Here is a 9,913-nt window from a genome sequence, read left to right on the forward strand (position 1 = left end):
TTCTCCAAAGAAGACATACAGATGGCCAACAGACACTTGAAAAGATGTTCATCATCACTTACCAACAGGGAAATACAAATCAAAACCATAGTGAGATATCACCTCACACCAGTCAGAATGGCTAAAATTGAAAGCACAGGAAAGCAATTCATAAATATTAGGTTGCATAAATAAGTCAGACATTCAGAAAATGATATCATTCAATACATAAACATTTTTAAAAGAGGAAAATGAATCAATCACGATATATGAGACAAACCAGGATAATGATTAACTTTGTGGAGAATGAGGCTAATGACAGAGAGCTAGCACCTGCATCATGCATGTAATTTTCCTCTTAGACACTTACCCATGCTACCTCCCCTTCCAGATCACCACTGCTGCTATTTTGACGGATATTTAAGGCATTTCTGGTGTTGGGTATTTCTTTCTACTATATATATATATATTTTTTTTTTTTTTCCTGGCCATTTTATCCCTCTGAAACTCTTTAATGTGACCTTCATTTATGTTTCCATGTGTTTCCATAGATACGCATTAAAAGTGGTCCAACACTGATATGAGGAATTCTTAATCTCAGGAAACAAACTGAGGGTTGCTGGAGTGGTGGGGATGGGAGGGTGGGGTGGCTGGGTGATAGACATTGGGGAGGGTATGTGAGCGCTGTGAATTGTGTGAGACTGTTGAATCACAGACCTGTACCTCTGAAACAAATAATACATTATATGTTATAAAAAGAAGATAGTAGGAAGGGAAAAATGAAGTGGGGGAAATCGGAGGGAGAGATGAACCATGAGAGACTATGGACTCTGAGAAACAAACTGAGGGTTCTAGAGGGGAGGGGGTGGGAGGATGGGTTAGCCTGGTGATGGGTATTAAAGAGGGCACGTATTGAATGGAGCACTGGGTGTTATACGCAAACAATGAATCATGGAACACTACAAAAATTAATGATATAATGTATAGTGATTAACATAACAATAAAAGAAAAAAAGTGGTCCAACAGATATCACATCAGACTCTATTACCCACAATCTATAATCTATAATCTACAATCTCTGTGATGCTGGGATTTCTTTCTTTCTTTTTTTTTTTTTAGATATAGAGCCTGGACCCAGGTGCCTGTACATAATGTAGTCTCAAGAGTAAAATAAAATAAAACAACAACAACAAGAATTAAAAAGAAAGGAAAAAAATATTAAGACAATGAAGGATTAAATGAACAAATCATTTCTATGGTACCAGTGCTTTTCCTGAGAATTTTGTCCCATTTTAGGACAATGGGTCCTTCCAAATATTTACCATTTCTATTCTGAGAGATATGCCTGCCTCATACCTGATTTGTAAGGCCATAGATACCAAGACACTCTAAAATGCTTAGCTCTGGTGTTTCAGGTAATGAGCCTTTACCACCTCTGGAGCATTCTAGAAATCCAAGGATCTAGGAATTGTAGAAATCTAAGCAATTAAAATGTTACATCTGCTACAAGTTCACAATATACCTAGCAATAACAACCTGGTGAAGTCTTTGAGTGACTCCCTTCCCTGAGATACTGTGACTACAATCCCACCGATCCCTCATGTGGCTTAGGTTAAAGTTTCACTGGGTGAGTTGATTTTTACCCCTCAGCAAACTGACCACCTTAAGATATGGCCAGCATTACCCTCTGCACTAGGTATTGCAGCTAAGAGGCCCACCTGTGTGACCACAGAAGGGCTAGCAGGCAACCCATGTTATCTAGGGATGCCCTGGAGGACCCTTTTGCCCTTGGGGATGTGGGATCCCAGTTATTGTGAAGGAGTCTTTAGCAGTCATTTGGGATTCCCCCAGTTCCTGTCTTGTCTACAATATCTTTCTCTCCTATGCTCTGGGGACACAGTAGCCAGTCATCTGGGCCTAGACTCCACTCTCAGCAAAGTAGAGCTCTCTCTGTTAGGGTTGAAGTAGGAATAATTAGAGGAACTAATTTACTTCTTATGTCCTCTTCCTGTAGAGGAAAGTGGAAATGGAAATTAACACTGGTATGTGGAGTCAAACTTTCATTAGTAATAACATTTCTGTCAAGCATGTGAACATGATGATCATGGTAATATACCTTTTCACAAATAAATCTTAATTCTAGATATAACTGTAAATGTATATATTACCCACTGGTTTTCTAGGTCTCTTTTGAAGACCTTATGATTTAATATGACAGTATATTTTATTATTGCTGACCAAGCTGTTCTTCACCACAAGTGAGGATGAGCAGTAATGAAGAGGGTGATTCTGGTGGCCACACTGAAGCCACCCAAATGCCTTGGAGAACAGCAGGAGCCTAGCAGTGTGTACTCTGGTCGTTCATTTCCTTGAAAGACCCTGCAAGTTTCATTATCTTGAAAAGGAGGGGACTGAATTAGATCATCTTGGCCTATTCTGTAATTTTCAGGGGACAGTTTAAAATATGTGTTACACTTCAAGTATTTATCCTCAAAACTTTAGCTCCTCACTTGAGTATCATTAAAGAGAGATTTACTTCCCATTTGCACTTTTCTGCTTGTTTTACATCTTTTACTCAGGGTTTAAGATCTTATTATGTCTGGATTTTATCTCAGTTGTCTGACATGGTCTTAAATGTAAAAAAAAGTTTTAAAACAGATAAATTTCCTTGATGGAGATCATTTAGGTCATAATGCAATCAAACGGTACAAATCCTGATGGAAACTTCTCAGATAACCACATGACTACAGTTAAACAGATGTACCATGTGATAGAACTTTTTATCATGGTTCTAAATTATGCATTATCATTTTTCAATATTTCATTCATGGGAGTATTATTTATAGACATCTTATGTAATGTAATAAGCAAAATACATAGTAAGAACAGATGCACAAATAATACTTAATAAAGAGAACATTTACAAAATTAACAATAGTAACCATTCCTGTAACCTGGGATTTTAAGCCTATACTGGGTTTGTGGTAAAAAAGTTGCCACCAATGCTAACATACTTCTCTGAGAACCCCTGAACGTCCAGTTTTTTGGACTAGTGTTATAGAACGTTCTTATCTCTTCAGCCATGTCAAGACTCTGAAGGGCTTGGCCTCACTTATGCTTACCCAGTTGTAAAGCAAACCTGCTCTTGCATCCTTAAGGAGATGAAAATTCAATGGGCTTCTTCTGCCCCCTGCTGGTGTCCAGATGGGACCATTAGAGGGACTACCTGGCAAAGAGTGCGATCTTTCAATTTATTGTCCAAAGCAGGTTGTTTGTGGGTGTCATATAAATAATGGTACCAATAAACAAGCAAAAACCTGGTCTATTCTGGCAAACAGAAATATTTTTTTATTCAATATAATGATAAAGACTCACTTTTACATCGAACACTCTTCCTCTATACCTTTAATGTAAATAAAGACTATTGGTCATTATCCTACCTAATCTGAAAATGGCAGCAAGTGATCATGTAGAGGATCATTTCCAAAGAATAGAAAAAAAGACAGAGATGCCTGGACATGTAGGTCAGTTTGAATTGGAGGATGTAAGGAAAGATTCCTCTGAAAGAATGATCTGTTTAATTTGATCACAGATATGCTTTCCAAATCCACATTCCAGACAAAGTGCGCAGAGCGAATGCCAGAATCCCATCACTGCCCTGGACTCCAATTCACTGCTGCATGTCCTCACTACTTACATATTTCATGCCAGGCATTGCTTTGGTTGCTAGAAATTCAGAAAGAAATATTATGCACACTGACTGGAAGGGGACATCACACATCATGAATGTTTTGGGAAATGATGTTCTATGTTTTTTTGTTTTTTGTTTTTTTTCCATTTTGATACAAAGGGAGCATATTGTGCATCTGACATATGTGACTACTTTCCTCTTGAAATGTTCATTTATTCATCTCATTGACCCTATCCTCTCCTGATTCCCATCCTATCTCAAAATAGAATATAGGAACAGTCTCTAATATTTATTGCTCTTTTATTGCTAAAAGGCTGTTATTCTCTGAGGCAGCACCATTAACCTTAGTGGCTAGTCTGAAGAAGCCTGAATGAGAGTATGGCTTTCAATGCATGCCTATATTCACAGAATGTTTGAATCTTCTGTCACCATTCCAGGGCCAAGCCTCCATGTCGGGTCAGGCTGTGATGATAGGAATCATATTTGGAGTCTGAGTGTTGTGTCCAAGGTTATCAGGAATGCCTAAGGCAGCATCTGCTTTATGTATCATATAAACCTTGTATAGGAGGACAACATTTGGTAGCATGTGGCCAACAAGGATCAGATGTGTTACTTTAAGATATGAGTGTTTAGATTTCATGGAATTTTTTACAATGCATTTGCTTTAACTTGTTTTATACCTCTGTAATTGTACAGCTCAAATTCATAGATTAATTCAAGTAATTCAATAATTATTTGAAAAATGGCCACTCCATGCTAAACCTCACTTTGCATTTCAGTGAGCAAAAACCAGACATGGCACCTGGTTTTCTAGAAATTCCAGGAGATCTCATGCAAAATCAGCATATGATATGTGGTATAAACACAAAGCAGGGTATTTTGAGGATAGTAATTTATTGGAGAGGATGGGGACACTTGTGGTGGGGTTACAAAAATTCTTCTGAGGAAGCTACATTGAATTCTTCACCAAAGAAGAAAAGTAATTGCTGTCATGTGGAGTGGTAGAATCCTGAATGATGAAAAGAGGTTTTGTGCAAGTACTTGGAGTAGATAATTCTAGGCAGAGAGAAGATCAAGAACAAAGACTCTGAGACAGGGAAACTCTTTTTTTTTTTTTTTTTTAAGATTTTATTTATCTGACAGAGAGAGCACAAGCAGACGGAAAGAGAGGGAGAAGCAGGTTCCCTGCTGAGCAAGGAGCCTGATGTGGGACTCAATCCCAGGACCCTGGGATCATGACCTGGGCCGAAGGCAGCCGCTTAACCGACTGAGCCACCCAGGCGAGACAGGGAACACTTGTGGTGGGGTTACAAAGATTCTTCTGAGGAAGCTACATTGAATTCTGGGTGGGTAAGCCCGAACATTTAAAGTTTTCTAACCATGATGAATAAAATATTTTTTATTTTAAGAGCAGTATAAATCCATTAGTGATTTTTGTGTTTTTTTTTTGTTTTTGTTGTTGTTGTTGTTGTTGTTTTGATTTGTTTTAACATGGGCTCATGTGTTCTAGCAGATGTTTTAAAAAAGTAGTCTGGGGGCACATGGGTGGCTCATTCGGTTGTGTCCAACTTGATTTCTGCTCTGGTCATGATCTCAGGATCTTTGGGCTCTGGGCTCAGCTTGAAGTCTGCTTCTACCATTTGCTCTTCTCTCTCCTCTCTCCCCCTCTTTTTTTCCTTCTCTGTCTCTCTCAAATAAATAAAGGAATAAAAATCTTAATAAAAAAGAAAATAGGTTTGGTTTCTCTGGGGAGAGTACATGTTTAGGGGGAAGGGCAAAAACAATAAAAATAGCTGGTAAATTATTATAATAGCCAAGGAACAGATAACAATATTATGTACCAAGACAGTGGTCGTGTATAATGTATATGTGAGAAGTGGATAGGTTGTGGGTATGCTTGAGGCTGGAAATGAAAGAAAGAGGTGAAGGATTTGATAGCCAGGAGAAGGAAGGAAAGAGAAGAATCAAGAAAGCCTCTTGAGAGTTTTCTAAGCAATCCTGTGATTCGTGAAGCAATCCTGTGATTCGTGGAGTCATTTTATGATATCAGGAGGAAATGGGGAAATGACCGATTTCTGAGGAAAACCAAATTCTTTTTTGTTATAATCTGAATTTTTGGAATAAATATGCAGACGAAGATATAAAGTACATGGTTGTATCCATGAGTCTGAGCTCATGGCAGAGGTGAGGACTTTAAGGAGCAAATTTCAGCCTACCACACAGAGTAAAAATTAATACTACCGCTCCCACCCACCTGGGAGCTTGCAATTCAGTATGTAACAGAGACTTTAGTCAATCTGTAGTCTCGTTAATATCAAATTATAAATTGAATAAGCTATATAAAGATAAATATATGTTACCAACATAATAGATATGTGGGGAAAATCTGTCTCAGGTAAGGTGCTTCCTGAAAAGTGATGGCTGAGTTGCAGAGGAAAAATACAAGATTATTTTACAAAGAGGAGGAAGAGGTTGGGGAGAAGATGGGAAAGACTATCTCTGTGAAAAGAACATCTTAGGCAGAAAGAACATTTGGAAAAACATCTCCAGAAAGAAGAGAAATGGTGCTTTTGAGAAAGAAAAGAAGTGCTCAAGGTGGACACATTTTTTTCAAAAGGTAAAGACTCCAATCATTCAAGGAAGGAGACAAATAAAAATAGTGGGCTAAGTTATTTCACATGGAGAGGGGATCAGGGCAAGAAATAACAGTGGAGGGGATTCTAGAAGGGGTCATATAGGGATACAGGGTGCATTCAGAAGAAGGGTAGCCTGAGGGCTGCCTGTTGTGCTAGGATGACAAAGATGAGGAATGGTCCACAAGGGGAAGCCAGACTCTGAAGCTAATGGAATATGTTGGAAGGGTGAAATGAAACATAAAAACCAGTATGGACTTTAAAATCCCTGCCTACACTCTAAGAGCAATTAACTCTTTTATGATGACTCCCAGGGCCAGAACCCCAAGAGGGAAAACAATGTGTGGAAGAAGACAATTAATGCTTGCAAGGAGGCTATTTAAAATTCTGGACTTAACTATGCCACATTGGCCTTCTTTCTGATCTTTAGAATGCTAGGTTCTAAGGAAGAGAAAAAAAATTGCTCACTCCTTCAATACATGCATATTAAATGAATAGTGAGCCTACTGATTCAGTGAGTGAATAAGTGGGTGGAGAACACTGGGCTGCTGTCAGAAGCTGAGAGTCTTCAACCCAAGTCTCCCTGTCACAAGGGCATAGGTAAGCTGAACATCTTGGCATGAGAGCTCTCATGGGAGATCACTCATTAAAGGTCTCATGCATAAATATGTCTCTCTGCTTGTCACTGCAGAGAAAAAGTACTTGGCTCTGTCATCCAGAGTGGGACAATACAGCAATGTCTTAACTAAGGACTGTTTGGAGGAAGAATTCACTTGGAGACAGCAGAAAACAGAAAATTATGGGTACACAGTGATTAGTTAAATAGATTTTGGATACTTAAACGCTAAATCTTACTCTTCATTTTAAATGCTTAATGAATTGAAGGGGAGGAAACTAATAATTACTTTGAGAACCTCAGCTCTCAATTTTACAGCTACGTCCTTTGACCAGAATCCCTGAGAAAATATCCCAGGCAACATATCCTCTCTGGAAATTAGTTTCCTCCTCTAGTCTATTCATTTTCACTTGTGGCTTCTAAGGACACCTGTGCACCTGCCAGTGGATGAATAATGGCTCTGAAATTACATCAGGAGGACACTATTTTCTTCTAGGCAGCAGATAATACATCTTTAAAGATCAGAGTTGCTCGGCTAACATTTCCTACACTTAGTTAACTTTAAGCACAATTTTATTTACTTAGCAATTTCACCTAACTCATCTGAAATTGGAGCATTTCCTTTGAAAAACACTTTCTTGCTGCCTGGAAGAAGTATCCCAGTGCCAGAATGATTGCTTTGAGAAGCCCTAGCGTGAATTCTTCCTCCGTCATTCTCACTGCATTTTCTGGCCTGGAGCAGCAATATCCCTGGATCTCCATTCCCTTCTCCACCATCTATGCCATGGTCTTCCTGGGAAACTGCCTGGTGCTGCATGTGATCTGGACAGAGCCAAGCCTGCACCAGCCCATGTTCTACTTCCTGGGCATGCTGGCCCTCACTGACCTGTGCATGGGGCTGTCCACAGTGCACACGATGCTGGGCATTCTGTGGGGGTTCATTCGAGAAATCAGCCTGGATTCCTGCATTGCCCAGTCCTACTTCATCCATGGTCTGTCCTTCATGGAGTCCTCTGTCCTCCTTACTATGGCCTTTGATAGGTATATCACTATTTACCATCCACTGCGTTATTCCTCCATTCTGAATAATTCCAGGATTTTCAAAATTGGGCTCACCATAGTAGTTAGGAGTTTCTTCTTTATTACACCCCCCATCATCAATCTGAAAATTTTCCATTACTGCCATTCCCACATCCTCTCTCACTCATTCTGCCTGCACCAGGACCTTCTCTGCCTAGCTTGCTCAGACATCAGATTTAATAGCTACTACGTCCTGATGCTGGTCATTTTCACGCTGTTGTTGGATGCTGTTCTGATCCTTTACTCCTATGTCCTGATTCTTAGGGCAGTCTTGGCAATTGCCTCTCAGGAGGAGTGGCATAAGTCATTTCAGACCTGCATCTCCCACATTTGTGCTGTTCTGGTGTTCTACATCCCTATCATTAGCCTAACAATGGTGCACCGTTTCGGCAAACGTCTCTCCCCTGTGATCCATGTACTTATGGGCAACATCCACATCCTTTTCCCACCTTTGATGAACCCCATCATGTACAGTGTCAAGACCCAGCAGATTCAGAGCAGAATGCTCAGACTCTTTTCTCTGAAAATGTGTTGAGATGCTCAGGTCTTTTAAAGAACAAAACAGCAACAATAATTAACACACACTATGTAATACCAAAACATGAATTTTATTAGGATTAGAGCTTTAGCCCAGAGTCTATGATTCTTGATTTTAAAAAATATATAAACATAAATCCAGAAAATCACCTACAAACAAGTTCCATTTTAACCTATGTTTTGCAAGTGAATCATTCTTAGGGGTGGAGGTGGGAGACTCCATCTGAAACATTTCATAAATTTTCTACCAACAGTGGATTTGTGTCAAATAGGACATACTATGTCCCTGCCATAAGTATATTCAAGAAAGGAAAAAACTAAGTAATGTGCCCAATATGGAAATCAAGCACTTTCTTTGCATTGAACCAAAGCTGGATTCAAATCCTAGGTTTCAGTTACAGAGGTGGATACCTTGGAGCTTTAATTTTGAGCTTCAGTTAATTAATCTTCAAAATGGAGAAAGTGCCCACCTTACAGGCATGTTGTGATAACTGTATGGACCAGAATTGTCCAGTTGAATTTTTCTAAAATAATGGAGATATTCTCTAATATAGAATAATAAAGACCAACATATAAGAATAGCTTTATATGGCTATTGAGCATTTGAAATGTAGATAGTATACTGAGCAAGTGCATTTGCAATTCTTGTTAATTATAGTTAATTTATATTTAAATGTTAAAAGGACATTGTCTTGGACAATGCCATGGCTACTATATTGGACATTGCAGGTTTAGAGTATAAAGAGGACATATAATAGAATTTGACTTTGGATTCAATTTTCACCCTTTCTCCTTAAAATCAGAATCCTTCCTTGTTATATTTTATATGAAGACAACATTGCCATTGGGCTGAAAGTAGATTTTGCTCTAAACACTTTGCTTTTAAATCAAAGAGTGGAATATTCTGAGTGATGAAACTTTATGCTTATGATTGATTCTGAGTTAAAAATATATAAACAGGTTCCTTCTCTAAGTAATTTAGAAACTTTAGTTCAAGTTTCAAAAGAAGGGAAGCAGGAAAGAAATCAGATGTCTGTGCAGAGATACAGGTGAAAAATTGATTTAATATTTCTATAATCTCTCAGATATTGAAGGAGGAAATGTTAAATACCATTCAACAAATGAATGCATCAGAGAAATTTTCCATCAGAGAAGCAAGTATTGCTTAATATTTTTTAGATACAAACCTCAACCTATGTATTTTAAATTTGCGTTTAAAACCCTGTGTTTCTATCTTTCCTTCCTTTTTAGTGCCCCACTCAATTAAGTCATCAGTGTAGAAAACAAAAGAATAGGTTTTAGTCTCCAATAGCTTAAAAGTGGGGAAATAGTTCCTGGACAGAACAAAGCATCTTGGAACATGCCAGTTTGACAAA

The 9,913-nt window shown here is 38.6% G+C and overlaps 1 protein-coding gene across 1 annotated transcript; it reads left to right on the forward strand.

Annotated features, from left to right (window-relative positions):
- Nucleotides 1-7,590: 7,590 nt before the first annotated feature.
- Nucleotides 7,591-8,553, forward strand: OR51V1 (olfactory receptor family 51 subfamily V member 1). Its single transcript, XM_036081424.2, is given in 1 exon segment — nt 7,591-8,553. A coding segment is annotated over 1 exon segment (963 nt).
- The last annotated feature ends 1,360 nt before the right edge of the window (nt 8,554-9,913 follow it).

The sequence above is a fragment of the Halichoerus grypus genome, chromosome 11, assembly GCF_964656455.1.
Source record: "Halichoerus grypus chromosome 11, mHalGry1.hap1.1, whole genome shotgun sequence".
NCBI classification, from domain to species: domain Eukaryota; kingdom Metazoa; phylum Chordata; class Mammalia; order Carnivora; family Phocidae; genus Halichoerus; species Halichoerus grypus.